The sequence below is a fragment of the Heteronotia binoei genome, chromosome 9 (genome assembly GCF_032191835.1).
Source record: "Heteronotia binoei isolate CCM8104 ecotype False Entrance Well chromosome 9, APGP_CSIRO_Hbin_v1, whole genome shotgun sequence".
In the NCBI taxonomy this organism is placed as follows: Eukaryota; Metazoa; Chordata; class Lepidosauria; order Squamata; family Gekkonidae; genus Heteronotia; species Heteronotia binoei.
In genome coordinates, this window is record NC_083231.1 from 55,451,141 (window position 1) to 55,475,178 (window position 24,038).

General features: G+C 41.4%; 2 protein-coding genes across 4 annotated transcripts in view; both read right to left on the minus strand.

The window, feature by feature from the left end:
• Positions 1–210: 210 nt before the first annotated feature.
• Positions 211–5,929, minus strand: TLR2 (toll like receptor 2). The gene is made up of 2 exons (XM_060246625.1): positions 5,802–5,929; positions 211–3,400 (listed from the first exon to the last, which is right to left on the minus strand). The coding sequence occupies exon 2, from the start codon at positions 3,392–3,394 to the stop codon at positions 1,052–1,054; it is 2,343 nt and encodes a 780-aa protein (XP_060102608.1). The 5' UTR covers positions 3,395–3,400; positions 5,802–5,929; the 3' UTR covers positions 211–1,051.
• Positions 5,930–21,910: 15,981 nt separating this feature from the next.
• The window catches only part of TMEM131L (transmembrane 131 like), an 81,248-nt gene continuing 79,120 nt past the window's right edge, over positions 21,911–24,038 (minus strand). For all 3 annotated transcript variants that reach the window (XM_060246629.1, XM_060246626.1, XM_060246627.1), the window contains 2 exons: positions 23,123–23,265; positions 21,911–22,327 (listed from right to left, as the gene is read on the minus strand). In XM_060246629.1, the coding sequence (XP_060102612.1) occupies positions 22,049–22,327; positions 23,123–23,265 (422 nt within the window). In that variant the 3' untranslated portion in view covers positions 21,911–22,048. The remainder of the gene's footprint in view (positions 22,328–23,122; positions 23,266–24,038) is intronic.

Consider the following 24,038-nt stretch of genomic DNA (forward strand, 5'->3'; position numbering starts at 1 on the left):
CAACCCTATGTACAGATATTTTCTTTGAAATTCAAACAGTCAACAATGAGAACAAACTTCCAGACTGCAATCTGTAACATAAAGTCTGGGCCCGCTTGAGAGTGAAATTACAGCAGGCATTATATTAATGGTCAAATTATATAACTTTGAAAGAAAATGCTTTTGAGGTCGTGTAATCAAATTTTCAAATTCATTCATTTGCCTTAAAGGTTTATCAGATGTGAAATATTTTATTAAGAAAATTTTCGTCAACAGATATTCAAACCAAGATATTCTTAACATTAGGTAAGGGATGAGAATACAATACTGGTGCGTCTTTCACAAGGAGTAGTATGGTTGCATTTATATATATATATATATTATTGAGAAGAATTTCCACTGTGTAGCAAAGAACGACTCGACAATCAGTCTTCGGGTTGCGGCATGAGCTGCCTTGCTGGAGTCTTGTCCAGCCTTTTATTAAGTCAAATCATGAATCATTGTCTGAGGTGAATAGCTGAGTTGTGCAAAACTGTTTGGTCAGAGCATGGGATGTGCTTGAAAGCAAAGACCGATAATCATATTTACTGAATTTAGCATTTTTCCATGGGCCAGAACAAAGTTTGCTGAGCCTGGTTCCCTATTAACCTTTCAGGTGTGCCTGAAAGGTCAAGGAGCAAGGCAGAGCCACTACACCACTGAACTTAGTGGTTGTCTGGACGTGCTCATAAAATCCAAACAGAAACCGTGGGTAAGACTGAACTAAAGGAGAATGTGACCACACCTTGAATTGATGAGAGATTGAGATTTCCACCATTTATGTACTTCAGCTACTCCCATTTGCCTGTGATTGGGCTCATATACAAGAATGACCTGCTAATGCTGGTGAGCAGACTGCATTTTGTTTCAGAAATCAGCAGCCAACAAGGATTTTTTTGGTCTCTACAGCCATCACCCAGGGGCCAAGCCAGTCCCTCAACTACCAATTGGCTATTTCTATTTTACAGCAGACGTGAACGTATAGATACTGGAAAGGACTCTGTGCTTCAATTTTGTCAGATACTCCTCATTCCTATGAATTTAGTGCTGTTCTCAAATTAAACCAAAATATTTGCTGTTGATTGTCATCTCTTGGCCATTCAAGGTAGGTTTTGGTATTCATTAGTTTTCTGAGCTTACAAAATCTTTTGGGAATGGTTTGCTCTGGAATAGGCTCCAGAAGGATCAAAATTGCAGCATCATTATTCTCATCAAACAGCCGGAAATGGGAGAAATCCAGCTCATACTTGCACCATTCACTCTGTACAAAGTGTTCGGACAGCACAAACAGAGTTTTATAGCTCTTCTCAATGGAGTCAATGATGTTGTCCACAATCCATTTGCCAGGCATAAAATCCCTTTTATGAAGGCAGAGTTTAAATGGGGGATTAGCTTGCTCCAGTTCCTGTACCATTACATTCTCTACCCATTCAGAGTCATGTTCACTGTAGGAAACAAAAGCATCATAGCAGATTTCTTTATTTGGGTCTTGTCGAGGCTTGTGTTTTGCCTGAAGCCAGGCCCAGGTCATTTTCATATACCAGATGGCATGAAGCTTGTAGCAAAGGATTGCCAGCACCATAAGCATCACTAGCATCAAAATGCAGATCAGGAACACCATCAATGTCCTGTGACATTCAGTTAGTGACAACAGGGCAACTTGTACCTGCTTTCCCTTTACAGTGGATGGAGAGTCACAGATGTAGTTCTCAGGCCAACCAACCAAGGTCTTGGATAATCCTTCCTGAGACTGAACAAATGAGAGAAACTGACATGAGCAGGTGAAGCTGTTAGTACGTGCATCCAGCATCTCTAGTTGTGCAAATTTTCCAAGTTGCTCCTTAGAGAAGTCCATCAGTTTGTTTTCTCTAACCACCATGAGTTGAACATTAGAGATGAACGAAGCATCAGGCAGGGTTATTAATTTGTTATTTGTAATGTAAAGCTCTCGTAGCTGTGGCAAGCTTAGTATAAAGTTATTGAGGTTATTATTGCTAACATCCAGTACTTCCAGATTTTGAGAGATACACGTAGTAAGACTGTTTACTTTACAACCAGAGATGTTTAAAAATTTCAGACTTCGGGGCCATGTACATGATTTTGGCATTTGACCAAAGTTGTTTCGGCTCACATCCAAGGTTGTGAAATTTCCTAGATGAGCTACACTTGTTGCTACAGTTCCTAAATTAGACAACGCATTCTTACTAACGTTTAAAGTTCTGAGATTAGGGAAGGCATTCTCACAAAAGGAGAGTTGCATAGTTAAGTCTTGCAGTAGATTCACACTCAAATCTAGATATTCCAGAGAATGAAATGATTTTGCAAGTTCACAGGGCACCATAAAAACTTTTGTATTTTCAATTGTAAGTCTGACAATTTTATCTACAAGATGCATTACACTAGAAAGATCTGTAAATTGGTAAAACAAACCAATTGTTAAATTTCGGATTGTAATTACATCTAGGGCTCTTACAGAGTGCAATCCTTGCAGTTCCCTCATATCCCCAATACCATTGAATCTGCTATCCACCACCTCCAGCTCATGAAGTTGGTTTAGACCTGTAAGGATGGAAGCCATCTCACCAACAGAATGATCTGAGAGTACAACATTTCTAAGGATAACTTTCTGGACAACTGAGGAACCCAATGGATAAAATTGGTTCATGTCATTACTGTTCTGAAATTGTATGTTTCTCAGTTCAAGACACACCACAGAATTTGTAATATCATGAATGACCTGAATTAAAGTGGCAAGAGAGTGGACATTTAATAAAAAGTGATCTATGTGCTTGATAGATTTCAGACTTCCTTGCTCATATTGTCCAAGGTTCTGTGCCTTAATTTCCAGTTCTTCAAGAATAGAAATTCCTTTGAAGTCTTGTTTCCACAGAGTAGAAAAGTAATCATCATTTCCCAAGTACAGAAACCTCAGCTTTTGCAGATCAGAAAAAAGTGGAGTCCTCCCTAGATCAGAGTACTTGTTACCTTTGATGTTTAACTGCTGTAAAGAAGAAAGGTGTCTGAACCAAGAAGGTGACAAGTGAGTTAAATTGTTCTTTGATAGATCTAAGTGCTCCAGCTTTACAAGGAAACGAAAGGCATCATCATTAATTGTCTGAATGCGGTTAGAATGGAGCAGAAGGGTTTTGAGATTGACAGCAAACTTCAGGTCCATCTTGCCAACTTGTTCTATAGCATTGGAGGCCAGATTCAGTCCTGTAATATCATCTGTTAGACCAGAAGGAATTGCACCTAAAGCCATTGCAGAATAGTCACAAAAATGAGAGGCATCACAGAACGAGTGAAGGTGTTGTGCAGAAAGACTTGCTGCTTCAATGAGAGAGAAGATCCAAATGCTCCAGACCAACTTAATCATGATTATCTAAAAGAATCACAAATATAACAAAGTTAATTAGAACTGTTTCATAAAATAGAAAAGTTTCACTAGTTAAACCACTCACCGCACAGTTAACAATTTAATACCTTTTGTACAAAGTGCTAGAAATAGTTCAGCTGATTAATGTTTGACCAGAGAAGGCTGAAAGGATCAGGGGAAGTTTGCCCATGGCTTTAGTCCATGCAGCCTCTAATACAAACCAAGTTTCCAGGCTTAAAAAAAAACGAAAGGCTATTGAATCCAGTGTTGCTACTGATACTGCCATCTTGGATTCTACTCTCCATACACATACTCCATTTATGGAGACAAATAGGCAGGACACTGATACCATTTTCCTATTTGCCAGGAAGAAGCAAGTTAGATAACTTTTTGGACAGTCTGAGTTAGAGCCATAAAGACTGATGGCATGTACCTTGTTATAACTGGGCACTGGGAGGGTCCAACATTCCTTTTGCATTTTACATTGCATGCCCCCTTCTGTTTCACAACTGGGGTCTGCCATCACACAAGGGTTGGTACACACAGCAGTTATATAGCTAATGTGCAACATTTAATTATGTTTCAATGTGCAAAAGTGTTTGCATAGTTCCTGTAGTCTGGTAATAATTGCCATGATGCTTCCCAAATGTCAGGTTCTCTCCGCTCCGTCTCCTTGTTTCTGTGGCTACTTGATGAGGCCAATGCAGGAAATTATGGACTCCATTCCACTACTGGAACAAAATGTGCACTTGTGGCAGAAAGTGAATACATGAGTCATAAAAAGAGAAAACCGGCATTGTTCAAGTAGTGACATTGTTCAAGTAGTGAGAACCAGTTTGGTATAGTGGTTAAGTATGTGGTCTCTTATCTGGGAGAACCGGGTTTGATTCCCCACTCCTCCACTTGCAGCTGCTGGAATGGCCTTGGGTCAGCCATAGCTCTGGCAGTTGTCCTTGAAAGGGCAGCTGCTGTGATAGTCCTCTCAGCCCCACCCACCTTACAGGGTGTCTGTTGTAGGGGGAGAAGCCATAGGAGATTGTAAGCCACTCTGGGTCTCTGATTCAGGGAGAAGGGTGGGGTATAAATCTGCAATTCTTCTTCTTACAGGGAAAATAAAGGTACAGTTAAGCAACCTAAGATTAGCATCTGAGACCAAGTATTTGGTAACCTGACAGGGGGACTTTTCAGACTATACAGCCTGTCTACCAAACAACCATTCCCAGACAGATGCTAGTTTCCTTTAGGGACCCAGTTCAAGCTCTCATTTCTGTTTTTGTCATCTGTTTACTATCTGCTTATTATTATCGGCTATCTGTTTACTATCTACTATCTGCTCACATTGACTTGTTTATGCCCAGGTCTATGCCCAGTGGGGACTCATTTGCATATTAGGCAACACCCCCTGACATTACTGTTTCGCACAGGGCTTTTGTATAAAAAGCCCAGCAGGGACTCGTTTGCATATTAGGCCACCCTCCCTGGCACCAAGTCAGCTGGCACTATGTTCCTGCTCAAAAAAAGCCCTGTTTATGCTTCATTTTGCTTCACTTCGTTGTTCTGTTTTTGGTCCTTAATTTAAAAAAAAATTATTGTGCTGCTTTGTAAACATTTACTGGGAAAGTACCTATACATTCTCTTAAAATTAAATCAAAACCAGAAAATATATACTAACACCTCAGGAGAGCTAAGCAGTTTAGAAGAAATTAGCATCCTTAACAATTTGCAATGAAGTGCAAGCTGTTGTGCAATACACCGACTTTTACAGTTGCATCTAGATGACAACAATGTAAAACCACTACTCTAAATGCCACAATGGGGGAGGGGGCTGCCACACTTCTCCTTTACACTGTCAGTTCAGTGCTGTAGTAAAGGGAAACTGGCATCTGAACAGCCCTAACACTAGACCCGTCACTGTAAAAAAGCTATTTACTTTTTAAAGAGAACAGGTGCATCCTTCCAAACGACACAGCGCCTGCAGACACCTGTCACACCTGGTACATGCCAGATATGTGGAATTGCACCCCGTTTTTTCCTCCAGGGACGGTATGCTGCTAGTAGCGTACAATATCCTAAGTTTTGATGTGTTATCTTTTACCGTCTAGGCACTACTTCCGGCGTGCTTAGTTCTAATGTTGCAAAGGTAGTTTCTAGGACCAGCATGCGACGTTCCTGAAAGCTTCGTTTCGTTTCTTTTGCTCCACTTGCGCGTGAATGAGGAAGTAAACGGCGCGCAGTCAACATACCTGCGGGATGCGAACTACGAACGAAGCCACAGGTGGCCCGGCGAGTTTAAAAACTCACTAGGGAAAAGGATATATGCATGCATTGGCATAGGAAGCGAAACAAGCCAGTTCAAGAATACAACCACATAAGCAAAATTATAAAGATCTGAAGAAGAAATACCCACGGCAAGGGATGATAAGGAACTCCGACGGCGGTTGTGTAAAAGGGAAGCCACGTCCGGAGGCCGCTTCTTCCGCGCTCCGGCCTTTCTTCCTTCCTCTTCGCAGCCGGGAGAGATTTGCGCGTCCCTTCGCGGACTGCAGCGCAGCCGCCACCGCCCCTTTAAGGAAAGGCTCCTGCGGCCGCTGAAAACCTCCAAAGAAAGGCCACGCCCGCACGGGGGAGAAGGCGAGCTGGCCGGGAGGCGGTCTTTCTTTTTCTTTCGGATGCCATTAGAACTGGCGAAGTGACATTTGCCGTTCTCTTCCAGGATCGGAATGGGGGTTTCCCCTTCTAGCTAGCACAGAGTTATTCATTTTGAGAAAACAGGCTGTTCAGCAGCTGCGCCTGGCTTCATAACATGTATGGTTTTGCCTGCCAAAAATATTCCGATTCCGGTAGTTGCAATGCAGTAATAGGACTTGCAAAGAGACTCCCTCTTACAGACTCTTTAAAAAACAACACAGCAGTAACAGAAGGATTTATGTCCCTGAGGAAAGTCCATACATGGAAAATCCCAGAATTTCCCCACTGTCATGCAGAAGTATTTTTATATGGTTTATATTATATCCTCCTGCTTTTGAGAGTTGGAGAAAAACAGGCAAACAAGGCCTTATATGAACATGAGATTCCTTTTGTGATAGTAACTACAAACCATCTGAAGGGAGCTCCTTCCATGAGAAGCAAATTAACAAAATAACACTCTTGGAATCCTGTGAAGGAGGAACTCATTGTGTGATAAAGGGCACCCTTGCATCCTGGAATAGCAAATGGTTAACACAATACTTGATAAAGCTTTTGCTTTGCAAACTTTATACAATGCTATAAAATGCTGTGACTAGCAGATAATTCACCAAACCAAAGTAAGATACCTGCTGTATGTATTCAGTGCAGGACACAGCAATCTGTATGCTTGAGGAATGAACCAACCAAGAACCATTAGTTAGGAGTGAACAGTGTGTTGCGGCAGGACCACGCAGACTCTGCTATACTTTAATAGTGTATTTGGGGCTTGTTATAAAAGAGTAAGGATCTCAGCTGTCATTTCCAAGAATGTAAACAAAAATTAAATGTGATGATGAAAGAATCTTATGCTTGCAGACTGCAGTGTAACTGCTAGGCTGCATGAGCAGAGTTTGCTTCCCTGGATGGGAAGAGTCAGGGGGCGCCCGTTTCGGCGCGCAGAGAAAAAGGCAGGATCTGACAGTCTAACTGTCAGATCTGCGCTCCTCGTCGGCTCCTTCGTCTTGGCAGACGATCGGCCCTCCCGCCCACCCTGCATGTTATATGGGCAATTTGCTGGTTGCCTCCTTGGAGGAGCCGGGTAGGAATTTTTTACACCTTGGCTGATTGGTAGTGGCTGGGGTGCGTTTTTCGCCTACCCTACATAGCAATGCAGTGGATTGAGGATTTGGCTATCGGGAGGCGCTGTTAAATAGGCGGTCACTTTAGTGGCAGGTTTTTGGGGTTTAGGGCACTATGCGGCTAGGGGAGCTAGGGAACTGTGAAGCATCCCCCTTTTGGGGAATTTGGGGTCTGGCATGATCAGCTTTCGGGTTTGAAGACCCGGGTTTGGAGAATGCAGACTGTCTGGGAGGCTCGGCTAGAGGGTTCCTTTCTGGCAAGACATGCGTCTGGGTTTTGGCCCCTGTGCATGCCTCCCTGCTGGGCCTGCCTGGAGGGAGCTGAGTAACACTGGGTGGGTCTCTCGCCCATTAATGGCAGGGGAGCGGTCGCGGTGACCCCTAGCCCTGGCCAGGCCACTGGTGGGGTACCCTTGCTGTTTATTAGAATATTGAATAAAGTGGCCCAATTTCATACCAATACTCTGTGTCTGACTCTTTATTCCATCCTTGGGGAGCAAATATCAGACTTCCTGTGAAGATTCTGTTGCTCATAGAGAGGAGAGCACAGGCCCATAGCTACGAGGGGTCCTGTGGGGGAACAGCCCCCTGACTGCTAGGCAGGGCCCCCTGACTTGGGGCCCCTAACCAGTCTCCAGTGCCTCGGCTGCATCCTTCTCCATTCTGCCATCATCATATACCATTGCTTCTGCTTGCTTAGGGGCTGGAAGAAATCTCTGACCCCTCAGCAAGCAGAAACAAGGGGGCACTTTGAGCACCCAGGATTGAAAGTTAAGCTCCACCTTGTTTCTGCTTCCTTAGGGGCTGGAAGAAATCTCTGACCCCTCAGCAAGCAGAAACAACAGGGCACTTTCGGAGCCCAGGACTGAAAGTTAAGCTTCCTGCTGCTTCTGCTTGCTTAGGGGCTGGAAGAAATCTCTGACCCCTCAGCAAGCAGAAACAATGGGGCACTTTCGGAGCCCAGGACTAAAAGTTAAGCTCCCTGTTGTTTCTGCTTGCTTAGGGGCTGGAAGAAATCTTTGCCCCCTCAGCAAGCAGAAACAACGGAGCACTTTCAGTGCTCAGGACTGAAAGTTAAGCTCCACGTTGGGCTGATGTTGGGCTAGAAGGTGCCTGCTTGAAGAGGCCGTTCTGGCCTTCAAATGGGGCGGCAGCAGTAGGGGGTGGATGGCTCCATTGCAGACAGGGCAGGGTAGGGTAGGCTGGTGCACACAAGTGGAGATCCCGGCTGCAGTCCGGGGCTGGGGATCAGTGGAGAGGTGATGTTCGCCTGCAGGGGTTTTCTGGCCTGGTCTCTCTGGCCACCTGAGCAAGGGTGGGAGCTGCGCTTGGGCAGCCTTGACTCACCCTGCAACAGGAAGAAATCCAAATTGGAGGTCTTGTAGCCCCAGAAGTCAGTTGCGACTTGGTGGCACTTCCACCCCACCCTTGTCCCGCCGGGCTTGCCTAGCTGGTAAGGGCAGGAGACCGTGTGGCACGTATCTAAACCTCTGAGTGGCTCCCCACCAGAGCTGCTGGAAGAGGGGTGGAAAGGAATCACCTTGGGGCAGCTGTGGGGAGGGGGGAGGCTGTATGGCAGCAAGCTGGCAGCTTTCCTCCTCAATGGTGGTAGGAGAGAAGGCCATGAAGGTTGGGGCCACTATGTGCCTCCTGAAAAAAAATCAGCCCCCCCCCCACTTCTTCAAATCCTGGCTATGGGGCTGGGATGGCATCTTGAGAGTCTGAGGAGTACTAGAAACTTCTTCCAGTCCCTTGCCTTCAGTTTAGCAACACAGCACAGTAAGGTGTAGCTTTTCTAACATACTTCAACCAAATTTTAAACAAGAACAGCAACACTATAGAGTAAGGTCCCTCTTGAAGATGACAAACACAATGCAGAAAGAAGAAAGGCAGGGAGGCCTTTGCTTGAGGCCAGATAGGAACCAGCCAGAGAAAATCTGGGTTTCTTCTTTCCTGTTGCAGCCTCTAGGACTCCAAAATGCTCACCTCCCTATAAACTTTGGAACTTGCTTTCCCACACAAATCAATGATCTTCTAGAAACTGATAAAAAAGTTATTTTGCTGGAAAAGATTGTTAGTCTGGGTTAGTGATAACTAAGTCTTCTCCCAGGAGCCTCAAAAAAGGGAAGACTGACAAGGGAAGTTAACATCTTGGTTATCTAGAAGTGTCCCTTGTTATAATCCTTTTGATTCAGGCTATAATTTTAGGACAATGGGAACAACCACAAACACAGCAGCAGCATTAAGATTTCTTCCTTGTACACCAGTTATTTTTTTAATCACCCTCTTTCTTTTTGTCCTTTTCTTTTGGGGGAAGAAGTTGTCAATCCCTGCAGAAAAAGCCCAGCAGGAACTCATTTGCATATTATGCCACACCCTCTGATGCCAAGCCAGCTGGAACTCCATTCCTGTTTGGGGGAAAAAAGGCCTTGTATCTGTAACACCCTCTATGGAGTCATCATGCAAAAGATGCCTTAAATTGCTCAGCTTGGATGACCATGGTCTCTGTTTTCTGTGCCTAGACAAGAGCCCAAAGCCTGATGGAATTCAAAACCATTCCACTTGTCTCTATATTATTTTTTTTTTAAACTTTAAATTTTTATTAATTTTTCAACAATAACCAACAACTCAGATACACGCTTAGTAATCGAGTAAATACAATAATATACCTGCGTTACATTTTGTGGGAGTTTATATGCTTCAGACTCAATGGCTGGATATTGACTTCCTCAGAACTAAATGGATCCATCTGCTCAATTTCAGCACTACCACTGTTTACGCTCTGCCTCTCAGGTACTGTGAATTCAATTCCCGACCAGCCAAAGTAGAAAATCTGACCACTGAAATCCATACTTGTTTGACGCCAAAGAGAAAGAAAAAACTGGCCCAAGGTGAGCTTCATGTCTGAGAATTTGAACTTGGGTTGTGATGTGGGCTAGTTCCTAATCCAACATTCAAAACACTACACCACACACTCATCCCTTCTCTATTTAACTGCCTGTTGGTGCTAACATTTAGCATGCAAGTTCATTTTAAGAGTTACTTTCAGGAAAACACACAACCCTGAACTTGTACAAACTCCACTGGTTGACTTAATGTTTCTCAAATAACTTCAAGATACTAGTATTTAAACTTATTTAGGGTCTGTGCCTGGAGTACTTTCCTGTAGCACTTTCCTGTAATTTGGGGTCAAATACTATCAACCTCTTCAAAGACCTGAGTGGAGGCCATTGCAATTTTCCCCTTGAATATTGATAATAGTGACGATGTGTTGCGTGCCTGTGACCACCTGTATGCTTTAATGTGTAGGCATCCAAGCCACATACAACTGCTAGCTTTCCTCAGAGCCAGTTTGGTGTGGGAGAGCCAGTGTGGGAGAGCAAGTCTGGTGTGGGAGAGCCAGTTTGGTGTAGTGGTTAAGTGTGTGGACTCTTATCTGGGAGAACCGGGTTTGATTTCCCCACTCCTCCACTTGCACCTGCTAGCATGGCCTTGGGTCAGCCATAGCTCTGGCAGAGGTTGTCCTTGAAAGGGCAGCTGCTGTGAGAGCCCTCTCAGCCCCACCCACCTCACAGGGTGTCTGTTGTGGGGGAGGAAGGTAAAGGAGATTGTGAGCTGCTCTGAGACTCTTCGGAGTGGAGGGCGGGATATAAATCCAATATCATCATCATCTTCTTCAAGCATTTCAGTCTGTCTTAGATGTAAGTTGCTCTGTGACATTTTAACAAAAAGATCTAACTCAGCCCCTCCTATGTGGACAGGGAAAATTTGCATAGGGAAAAATGAATGGGTGGGGGTGCAAGGCAGAACTATATCAGCTTCCAACTGTGATACATATAACAATATTTGCTCCTTAGTCAGGGTGCTTCTACAAACCTTGTACAGTATGCCGTGAAGATCTCAGACAATGAATTAACTCAGCTGCTGTCTGTCAGGTGGGAATGTACATGTAAAGGGGACTGGTCTGCTGGCTGCTGCTAAGATGAACAAATAATGATTACAAATAAATCACAGTTTTGCAAGTGTGGTCAAGCTCTGTATCCATTTGTTATACAAAGTTATTAAAAGTTCAGGGAGTGGGGTGGAAGGGCAGACAGTTGGAGAGCACTTTCCCAGATCAAAGGCAACAGGACCCCAAAACATTGTCTGTACTCCTGTGCACTTCCTGCAGGTGCCAGCAAAAGTTCAGGCCAATGCACGAACTTACAAATGGGGGCTAGTAGATGGAATCCAAACAACCTATACAGGCATGTCACTTGCAAGCCACTTGTGCATTAGTCTCTCGCTTGCTGTATAAAGACACTGTCTGGAGGGGAAGGGGTCTTTAAAAAGTTGTGGTTTATGCAAAAAGGCTTCCTGCCTGTAAGCATTTGTTCAGTACTGTGAATCCACCACTTGTGCTTAACCGTAAAGGTCAATAAAAATAGAAAAACAGAAGTGATGCTTTACCAGTCATTACCAAAGGTCTCAAATGGCTAGAGGAATCAACTCTATTCTTCTTGCAGAAGATTAAAAAGGAACAGAGTAAAGCAAAATCTTCCATAAAGTTTGGATACAGGAAATTATGAATAAAATATCAAAAAACACAGTGCAACCCTTAGCAAATCTTCTCAAAAGCCTATTGAAGTCTAGGAAAAGTGTTCTCAAGATTGCACTGATAGGCTGTGGAAAAGAGGCCACCTGCAAGTAAAAGTTCCAAAGGATGCCCTTGATACTGAATGGCTATTCCTACTATGAAGGGATAAAAATGATATTTATATATTGAGTCCTTTCTTGCAGAGTCTCCTTTCTTGCAGTTTCAAAATGAACTACTTCTGCATCCCACAGCATCAAATCTAGCATATTCTATTTCTGGAAGGAAAAAGTGCTGAAGCATGAACTATTTATTTTGTGTTCCCTAATTACCAGTTGAGGCTGGTAAAGGAACTCCAGGCCAGAGCTACCATCTGCTTTTCCACCAACAGGCCTGGGTCCAAAAGCACCCCCAGACTGTAGACCTGTTTCCTTTAAGAGGAGTGCAACCAATTCTAGAATGGGTGACATCTTTCACCCTGGGTCCGACCTTCTGCCCACGAGTAGCACTTCCATAATTTCAGAATTAAGTTTTAGTTTATTAGCCTGCATCCATTCCAGAATTGACTGCAGGTACCAGTTCAGGATTTCTACAGTCTCCTTGGGATCAACTGGAAGAATAACAGAGCTGAGTGTCACCTGCGTATTGAAATAGCTTAGCCCAAATCTCTGGATGACTCACCCAGTGGTTTTGTGCAAATATTGAAGAACACTGGATGAAACATGCCTGTTTATTTTGCCAATCAGAACAAACTAAAAGAAAGACAAAAGCATAGCATAGTTACTGGCACTATTAAATACTGTTTACTGAATAAGGTATTTGCCACTATAGCTACTGACCAGAAAACCTTTCTGAACAGGGATGTCAGAACAAACAAGGTCACATTTATGTCAGATCCATCCCTCATAACAAATGAGTTTGAGGACTGGATATGATATGTGATCTTGTCAGGCTGGGCTGGGCCACGAGTCATAAAGTGTAATGCCAGGTAGTGAAGATATAAATTTTATAAAGGACACAAACACAATCAAAGATGTTAAAAATTTAAATGAAACATGCTTAAAACATTAGCACTCGTTGATCTTAAGGGTGCTTTTTTATCTCTCCTGTGCGATTCAGGGAACTGGGCAAAGGAAGCTCTGGCTCTTTCCTTCCATACCCAGGGGACCAGGAGGGTGGGGAGCCTCAGTCAATAGAATTTTTTATTTATTTACATTAGACTTTTATCCCGCCCTCTCCGCAAGCAGTCTCAGGGCAGCTTACAACAGCTGTTTACACGATTTAAAACAATAAGTCGATAAAATCTATAAAACATTAATACAATTAAAATTTAAAAACTATTCCACGGTGCTGTACCATTACTATGTTAGTGGTTCTGCTTTTCAGACGGTTGGTCACCGTGATCTCTAGCTGATGTCAGGTGGCAGCTCTCTCTCAGTTTAAGCATCGAAGGCCTGTCGAAACAATTCAGTCTTACAGGCCCTGCGGAATGTAGGAAGGTCCCACAGAGCCCTTATGGCCTCTAGGAGAGCATTTCAAAACTCTGGTGCTGCCACTGAGAAGGCCCTGGCTCATGTCAAACGCAACCTGGCCTCCTTTGGTCCAGGGGTGGACAGTAGATTTTTTGTCCCTGAACACAGGGACAAAAGGAAGAGAGGCTTGGCTTAGTAGCTTTGCTGTGCAATTGAGAGAGACTGGCAAAGCAAGCTATCCTTCCCCCCACCCTTCCTCCCCAAGGCAGGAGCCACAGCCAATGGAGACAATAGACTTTGCTCTATAGGCTTTGTGCAATTGAGCAAGTCTGGCAAGGCAAGCTGTGATACAGAAGGAAGCAAGAGAGAGGGATAAGGAAGCAGACTAATAAAAGGGAAAGATAAATGGGGTAAATTAATCCAGACCTTGAGTTTTGTTTCTAGATTCTTGATAGCCTCAAGAATGACTTGAGCCGAAAAAGGCTGTTCTAGCAGATTTCTATGTTCCTCAGACAGGGGTTTTTAAGGGATGGATGGGATTAAGAAATGTATTAATGGTGCTTATAGGTGGGTTTTGTAGATGAATATAAGTCTTATAAAAATCATGGAAGATTTGAGCTATTTCTGAAGATCTATAATGTATGTTACCCAGAGGATCTTTCAGTGTTGTGACCATTTTAGAGGCCTTTTGTTGCTTGACCCATCTGGCTAGGAATCTTGATGTTTTTAAGAGAGGCTGACCAAAAATTTTGTTTCAAAAACATTTTTTTGTGTGGAGGAGATTTCAAGCAGTTCTTCTTTTACCCAAGAGTTTTTAAATATACTTTCTTATTTCCTGTAGCCTTGTGTTTAGTTTCTAATAAGTAAATGGATTGCAATAGTTCTGATCTCTGCAATTGATTTTGTTTCTATAGATATGAAAATTTGGAGATGTCCCCGGATAAATGGCTTAAAGGCATCTCATGCTGTGACTGAATAATTGATTTCAAAATAAGTTTGAACATGTCTTGTTAGTTCTTCCATTAGTATCTCATTGTTTAATTAAAAAAAATTAAAGACCATTGCCTTGATGTTTTTTGAACTGGTCCTAATCACAACACATTTAATCCAATTATGGTCTGACCAAATTTGGGTTGTTTTGTGTAGATTTGGCATTGGAGATCAACGATGGTGATAAGAGGACATAATCAATCCTGGTTATGTAGAATATCTGTAGTAGTAGTATGTATAGTTCTTTTCAGATGGATGTTTATTCCTCCATATGTCAATAAGGTTGTAATTTGCAAATAAATCAGTTAATTTGGTGGTTTTCTGCTTTTTACATGTATTCTTTGGACCACCTGATGATTTGTCTTTTGCATAGTCCACTATAAAGTACAGGTCTCCACCCATGATGACATCTGAAATGATTCCAGTTTAATCAGCATCTGTTCAATGAAGGCCAACTGGTAATTGTTGAGTGCATAAACAGAAACCAATATAAGTAAACAATCATCTATTTGGACCTTGATGAAAAGTTTGCCTTAGGGGTCTACCATTATATCAAACTGCACAAAGTTCAGTTTATGAGACAATAAAATAGCAGTGCCCTGAGATTTAGAGGAGCCTTTTGCTTGAAATTGCAGAGTAAAGTTACAAGACTTAAAAATGGGGCTTTTGGAAGATTTCAAGTGTCTCCTGGAGGAAGAGGATGTCTGTTTTGAGTTTACATACCTAGGTTTGGATTTTTTCTGCATTTGACCATGTTGTATATATCCTCTGACATTATAAGAAATTATTCTGTGATGGGACTGCAAGGCGACTGCTCAGTCATGTAGATCCATAGCAACATTCCCCAAAGAAGATAAGGAGGGTTTATAGAGTTATTGTAAATGAGATAAATGAATAATAAGAAGTAATAGAGTACAAGCAGCAATAAGGATCTATGAGAATATCATCTGTGCCTTTTACAGAATTGAGTAGAGCTCTTGTGGAAATATCAAATAATAAATTAAGCTAAGTATCTATCAATAGTAAAAAGAATACCAATCAGATAGAACACACTTTCAATAAGATTTATGAATTAATTAAATCAATATTTTTAAAGTTCTGTATAATAAATAGAACTTAATTCACCTGCAAATTACACTTCACCAAGTTATGTAAAATTGTTTTAAAATCTTTTTATATTAATGAACACTCATGAAAAATTAGAATGTCTAGCTTATCCATCACTTATCCTATGAATATTTAATGAATTCTAAACTATAATCCAAAAACACTTAAAGCAATGAAATAGGGTTTTTATAGTCAATCACTGTTATGAATCACTACTAGCTAATTAGAAATTTTGCAGTATATGCACAATTTCCCAAATACAATAAGAAAGCAATTAATCAACTGATATTTCTAAACCGATTGACTCTTCATTTTAAACCTCCCTTTCCTTTATCCTAGAAAATTATTAGTTCTGAAGATGTTATAGTCAAGGTTAATTCAAGTCAAGGTGAATTGATTATAACTCTGCTTTATAGCAGCAAGTAAAGCAGTATAAACTCTTTGTTTCTGAACCAGCTTATCAGTATTCTAATGGCTTCCATTTGGAAGTGAAACAGGAGAGCAGGGGAGTCTGATGTTAAAAACGCCAACACTACCAGAAATGTGGGCCTTGTACTAGAGGAACTCTAACATGAACAAGCAGGTCCCCCTTCCCCCTTCCCAAAGCCTCACATAAAATTTAGTAAATAGCGTCATAGTACTCAGCAACGAAATAGAACATATATAGAACCAAAGGAAATCTCCATAACAATTTTATATGGCACACATTAAACAAGTTTTAAAGCCATACAGAGATGCATTTAACAAATTGCTTCTTGCTGGTGGAGAGGTGACAAGTTCATTTTTTTTTTTTTTTTTGGCACCTGGGCAGGGGGAAGAGGCAGATCCAGAGAATGAAGCAGGTGGGTTCCTGAGTCTATATCTGAAGCCCACATTGGAGAACCATTATTCCAAACATGGTGCTGTCCACTTATATTTTATATTGGATGCTTGTAGTTGCATTGTAGTTGGCTTGAATTCTTTGTTTCTCATGATAGCTTCCTGTGGGAGATCTGAAAAGACTTCAATCTTCATTCCCTTGAAGGAGCAATGCCCTCGAGTATGTGCCTCTGCCAAAATTCTTGTTTGGATGTGTTTGTCTTGTAAAATCATGCTGATATCATGTAGATATTTTCTCTGTGGGTTGCGAGGCATGCCAATTCTGAAGGCTTTACAGCTCAGAGAGGAGACTTCATTCTGCAGAAAGCCATCTTGATTTAAAAAATTTTAAGTTCTGTGTTTTCTTCTATATTTTCTGGAAATCCCCTGAGTTTCAAGTTAAACTGTTTGGACTCAAATTCTAGTTTGAGCATGTGCTGTTTTAGGTTCTTCTCTTCCATGTATATCATTTGTATGTCTTCTGATAGTGTATGTGTGTTGTTTAAGGCGGTCTCTGCTTTTAAATTTGCTTCCTGTAAGGAGTGTTCAATCCTATCCATTTGAGTCTGTAATGGTTCAATTAGACATTTCATGGTATTTAAGATTCTGGCTTCCATCAAATTAATTGCTGCCACGATGTCTTGTTTTGTGTCACCAAATTCCATTGGACAATTGTCAGTTCCGTCAGTAGCCATGACAGAGAATGAGTTATTTTGTGAGGCATTTCAATCTCTAGAGTTTTCCTTGTGAAAATAGTCTGCCAGCAATCTGCAAACTATGTTTTTCTTCTGAGATTTCATTTTAGTGTTTTCCATATAAAGGATGTTTAAATATGACATTTAAAGTTTTTAAATTATACAAAAGAGGGGAGAGGGAAGCAGAGCACAGATTTAAGCCGTCATCTTAGTCAGCATCTTGCCATGCCCCCCTTCTCAAGAGCGGTACAAAGGGATCCTTTTTGTGCAAAGGCTTTGCCACTGTGGCTTAGGGGGAAGTTGAATTCACTATGCACATAATTCTTAGGTGTTCCTGGTATAAAGAGGCCCATGTGTAAGATACAGAGCCTATATTAAGGGCAAATTCTGGGCTGACAGAATCAGAATGTCTTAATCTTATGCTTTCAGATGAAAACCAGTTCATTTCCGAAGCTGTTGCCAAGTTCTGTGCTGCCTGCTATAGCATCCGAACTGTTTGTTTTAAGATTCTGCTTTAACTTGTGTCTTGATATAATCTCTTATACTGAACATATTAAATTTAAGACAACTGTCCATCCTAATACTTATTATAGCACAGATTTTATCTTCTGTGTTGAAGCTTTTAAATTCCTGTTTTTTTACTTGTCTGTGACCGTAAATAAACTGAACTGAACTGAACTGAACTGAACATTTAAAGTTTTTAAATTATACAAAAGAGGGAGACAGCTGTTGGTCTGATCCAACAGCTCTTCTTGGGTTCTTATGAATTCAGAGGGGAATAGTAAGGTAGTCAAGTTTGAAGGGGACACAAAATTATTGAAGGATAGTGAAATCTTAGTCCATGAATATCTCTTAAAAGCAGAGCACAGATTTAGTCAGCATTGTGCCATGCCCCCCTTCAGTTCCTGATTATAAATCTGAATTATTTTGTGGTTCCTGTACACATGCCATCTGTTATGCACAGGTGAGGATGTTGATGAATCAAAGAGTTAAAAGCAGATACCCATTTCTACAAATTAGCCAAACTGAAACAATGGAAATTAGATTGCTACACTCTGGTATTCCAATAGCCATGTGGTTCAATGACAACTCTGAAATTAGCAGCAGCCAGCACAGATTTCCTATTTTTTCACAGACTTTCAGAAAAGGTCAAGTCTAAGTCTAGCAAACTGTTGCTTGGTCCCTCCTTTCTCAGACTCCATCATTGTCAGCCATTATGTAAAAGGGTAAGGAGAGAGAACAAGACCCCTTTCAGCGAGCAGCAGCCTCAACAACAGCTGGCCACTGTTGCTATCTTGGTTTGATCTGAAGAGAGGCATTTTTAAAGCAGGAAGTAGAACAGAACAGAAACAGCACAAATGTATCGCAAATTTTATTTAGTGGGAGACATCCAGTTTTTAATGAATGAAAGCCAAACAAATTGCCACAGTTTTTGAATCTCAAATTCACTGGAAACAATTTCCCATGAATTTGCTTTTAGGCTGCTTGGTATCCTATTACGGGCTGATTAGGCAAGTATGACATTCCTTTTTATAGAGGACTCCATTGTGAAACAGGTTCAGGATGCAAAACAGGTTTTTTACTGCATTTAATGATGCCAAGCTGGTTTTTAAAATCAAACTATGTATTTGTTAAATTCATTATACAATATGATTTTGAGTAATTTTAATGCACAAGCAACTGTTTCTTGTCTTGTATTATAATAGCAGGCCATGGGTTGGGAGCCCTGCCAGCTGGATTACAACTCAGTATTTCTTTTTTCTTCTATTTTGAACTTGCTACTAAAAAATGCACGTAGAGAGCAAGGGCATCATGTTTCTTGCCTCTTTGCACTGAGTGGAGCAGCGGGGCAATTAGGCCTTAACACTGATATGTGAGTAATCCTGGTTACCAGTGATGATCTCACAGTTTTGGAGACAGGTCTTTAAGTTGTAGCCTAAGAAGGCATAATGTAAGGCCATAGCAAAACCAGTTTCTCCAGCTTCCTGGAAAGGGTTTATGAGAACAAAGAAACATTTCAGAAATTGATGCAAACCCTTTACTAAGCAACCTCAGATATTTTGCTACATCCTGCTAATGAATAAGACATATTATTAAAAAGGTATGTGCTGTCATTCTTTTGAACAATGGATTCTTCAAAATCCAAATAGCTTGTAGTATATTTTTAAAAGAACTATATCCACCATGTCATGCAACACATCTCTCTGACATGCACACACATACAGATCTATATCCTTGCTACTTCAGAAACCTATCCCTACATGTATTGCCTTTCTTGGCCAGGAAGGTATGCAAGATATTGAAGTTTTCCTTTGGCTTCTTACATCTAAATCCAGAGCATGTGTACCCACTAAAAGCAATAGTACATTTCCAATGTTTAGGACTGTGATGGGTTTATTATAAATATTTCTTTCACGTTTCAACTTTTTTTCAGCCATTACAGTTGGGGAATTGCTCTAATGAAATTTCCAGGAACTTTCTCAGTGCTAACTTCACAAGCACAGTTCTCCTTTCCAAATCCCAACAAGATATAGAGCAGAGGTTCCTCTGTGGCTACTATCCATAATGGCTAAAGAAATCTTCATGTCCAGAGAAAGGAAACCCTATGAATACCAGTTTTAGGGGGCAGAGGAACTGGCTGGCCACTGTGTGAAAAATGATGAGAAACTAGATGGACTACTGGTCTGATCCAACAGCTCTTCTTGGGTTCTTATGAATTCAGAGGGGAATAGTAAGGTAGTCAAGTTTGAAGGGGACACAAAATTATTGAAGGATAGTGAAATCTTAGTCCATGAATATCTCTTAAAAGCTCTTTCCAAATCAGATGAGACTAAAATTAAATATAACTGCATGACACTTCTATTCTGAAGTTCATCACAGAGAGAAGAAATCCTAACTACATAATATAAATAATTAAGTTAGCTATAGATACCCAAATACCTTTTTTCTGGATCACAGTGGAATGCTCACCCCAAAAGTCAGCCTATGATGCTCTGGTAGTGATAAAAACCAGAAATTCAAATATTATAAATTAGAACGACAGCACCTTTTCAAAGTGAAATGTGGCAAACTGTCCACCACCCAGACGCTTCTATTCTCAAAATAATATAGTGAAGAGTTTAAACGAAGTCTGCAAAATGTTGGCATTGTATGTATCAGGTGTCAGAGAGTAGATGATTCAACTTAGCTACAAATCAATGGTCCTGGATCCTGAATCATGTTATATGAATATGTTATATGTTATATGAATCATGTTATATGAATAACTCTTACCCCTTGAATATAAGGTACTTTTTCTCTGGAAACAGCAAGTTTTCTTACTGAGTAATAATTTTCAGCTGCATGTCAGAAGGGGCTAGAAACATTTTGAACACTGCTCACAGAAAAATACCAACTTAATACAAAATATGAACTTCCACAATTCAGCTGAAAGCCATGTGGTAATTATATGCAGAGAGGTAACTATCTATATGCTGAACCCTTTATATTTGGTAAATAGAGTGAAAATCAGCTAAGTTTTATACCAGAATTATGACGACTGTATTAGAATCATGCCTTCTTGGTGGCACTCATAAAGTTAGGGCTCAGCTATTGGTTCGCTGAAACAGATCAGTACATTTTCTGGCTAGTGCTTTCAAATGATTTGAAAACTGTGAGTTGTGGCTGCTCTATAATCTCTTTCAAAGGAAGAAGCAGATTCCCTCTCATGCCCCCAAACAAAGAGTTGCCACTGTCCTTCCTAGAAAACAGTAATGGCTCCATTTTTCATGTTAGCCAGATGGACACAAGAGCAGCTCCCCCCCCACCAATCCTTGAGAAAGGATTCATGATGGATCCTCTGGGCATACCCTTGTAGATACTCAAATATCCCCAGACTTCAATTTTGGAAATGATTTATGACATCACAACCACATGTAGAATACTGCATCGAGTTCTGGCTGCTACATTTCAGAAAAAGGAAACTAAATCAATCAAGAAGATGGAATATCCCATTATGAGGAAAAGCTCTCAAATGGAGAGTATTTAATTCAAAGAAGGCAACATGGTATTACTTTGAAAAAGCATGGAACATGTGACTGGATGAACATGACTGTTTTTCTTTTGTAGTACTGGAACTGAGACATTAAATGAAATCTTACAGAGCACATGTACTGAGACAAGTCTGACAGAAGGAAGTTCTCCTTCACACAGTACATAGGCTGCATTCAGACACTACATTTGACCATCAGTAAACTGACATGCACAAACTTGGCTTGTTGCCAGAGTCACCCTCACACCTCATTCCTTGCTCTCCTCTTCCCTTTACAGAAAAAAGCGCTGGTTACTTACAATGCATGCATACAGGAGTCTTCCTTCCCACTCCACATTTATATATCACAGATACCTAGAGGTGCTTCTAGCAAGGATTCCTTCACGAGGGAGGGGAAGAGGGATGAACATGCATGAATTTGGCAACAAAGTAAGTTCACGTACATGCTGCTTACATGTAATATCTAAGTGCAGCCATAATTTATGAAATTCGTTACAACAAAACTGGAACTGGCCAGAGGCTTAGGTGTTTTAAAAAAAATTCATTAAGGGATGATAGATCTATTGTTACTTTTTATCTATGCTAGCTAAATGGAACAGATCTCCGTGTGCACAGAGGGAGCAGACTTTTGATCATCAGACTCCAGAGGAAGACTAGAAGGGATGGCAGCCATTAACATGCTCTCTCTGCAAGCTTCCAAGAAGCATCCTTATGACCAGAGCTGGACACAGAATGCTGAGCTTCAGGGCCCTTTGTTTGAACCAGCAAGGCAATTAATATGGTTTTACTAGAATAGCAAACATGACACGATGTATAATTCTTCTGAAGCATGTTAATGGAGCTTGCAAAATGATCAGAACTGCCAAAGCCAGTACATGCTGATTTCAAAGAAGGCTTTTCCTCTCCTGCCAAGGAGAGCAGTCTATAATTCCACCAGCACCTGTGCAGGCTACAAAAATTGTTAAAAAAGCATAAAATCCAAAGCCATCAGTAAAAAAAATTTATTTTCCATACAAAAGTGCCAAAATATCCACCAACATTGAATTCTAATTCAACAACCAGCTTATTCTATAATCAAAACTGAAAGCATCTTTACTTCACATTTTAAAAACCAGATTCCTTTTCATATGTTTCCACAATAACCCGATTCCCTTGAAAGAGGGAAGTTTGCATTCCGGTTGGCTGCTGAAGTCCATATGTCCAAGTTCATGTAGGCACGGAATGGATTAAATCTTGGATAGTATTCCTGCTTACACATCACTGCCTGGTTTTCAACCTGAGTTGAATGCTGAGTGTTGGCACTGACTGGGCAGCAGCTTTCATAGACATCACTTTGAGGGGCCCAGATGGAACCAAACAGTCCAGACATAGGCGACAAACTTCTGGTGCTAGAGAGGTAGGGCTGAAAAACAAGAGCAAATGTCATGGAGTGCAACTTGGTGCCTTTAGAAACAAAGAATTCAAAGAAGAAAGACTAGAGAACTTGAGGAAGAAAGCGATTTAGTGGCACACAAGATACTGTGAGTCCCATGAACAGCCCAGATGTTTTGCTTTACTCAGGAGTACAGGCTCCCACTTCCTGTAAGGAAGATAATGTCAGGGAAGAAGGTATAAAACCTTCATGTACCATTCTCCTGACCTGAAATGGCCCCAAAGGAGCTGCTATTTGCCCAACTGTGGCAAGTATACAGTTACTGATACAAGTGCAAAGATTACTCAGTGGGGCAAAAAGCAGCTCCCTGGGGCTTTTTCAGGTTGGGAAAACTGTACTGAGGGAATACTTATTCTTTTTCACTTTCACACTGTGGTTTCAATAGAAATTTGTCTGCTTCTTCACCTGATCTCTGAAGAGAAGGGAAAAGGCTGGAAGCACCATTCATAGAGCTCTCAGAATCTCATCTGGTTTGCTCCTTAGATAGGCATTTGTTAAGCAGAGGCACTTGCACCAGCATGTACATGCCCTGTTAAGCAGAGGCACTTGTACCAGCATGTACATGCCCTGTTAACAGCTGCCTTGGTGGCTTATAAATGCAGCACATTAAATAAACAATTGGACTAAAGAGAACTTGCACTGGTAGAGTTGAATTTTGAAGTGTGTGTGGCTATAAACTACCCTTTGAAATAGAATGAGCTGTAAGAGAAATGATTGATAAATGATTGCAGTAACAGGTTATTTTAAGGTAATAGTGATACTCACTGTTGAGTTTACATAATTGGCTGGTTCCCAGGGTGGAGGGAGGTTAGGTTGGGTGCTCCAAGTAGACTGACAGTTGTGATCCATGAAGGCCGTATTCTGAACTTCTGCAGTGCATGGGAAGCCATTATGGTAGTTCATATTTTCTAAAATTTAGGAGAAAGGAAGACATACAATACATTAAAGATCCATGATCAAGCTCCTGGACAACAACTAGAATTCTTACCTACTTCTCAAGAGAAATTTATTAAGAATACACATAACAGTTATTTCTTTACTCGTAACAGAGTTTTAGGCATTTTTACGGCAGAAAGAGGTAGGGCTTAGTTTATTTTATAAATTACCATTGCAACATTAAGAATGCAGTGAAACTTAAAAGTACAGGTTCAGGCCCATAGCCACGAGGGGGCCTCGTGGGGCACAGCCCTCTGACTTATGCGCGAGGCCCCCCAACTTTCAAGCCCTACCTGGCCCTCCAACTTGCCCCTCCTCACTTTTTTTTTTTAACCACTGCTACTGCTGCAGCACCTTGTGCCGCTTCACTGCACGGAGCCAGGCTCTCAAAAAGTCAGCCTCCCTCTCCCACCCCCTCTACTAGCCCATGTGCGGCCAACGACTGCATTCTCCCCTGCTCAACCAAGGCTTGCAGGTTCACACGAGGCTGCTGCTGCCTCCACCTAATTTACCTCCCAAAAATCCATGCAAAGCCCGCTCTTCCCACCCCCCCACTTAAGCTCGCCTCTCCCATGCTGAATTGGGCTGCCTGCGGCCAGTGAAGAAGAAAGTACAGAACATTTATTTAATGAAAAAAATCCAAGCCTCTCATGCTTCTGTTGTTGCTTGCAACGAAACCCTGCCCCAGCAAGGAGGAAAGTCCCACCTCCAAAGCTGCCCAGAATCCAATCTGTTGCTCTATTGT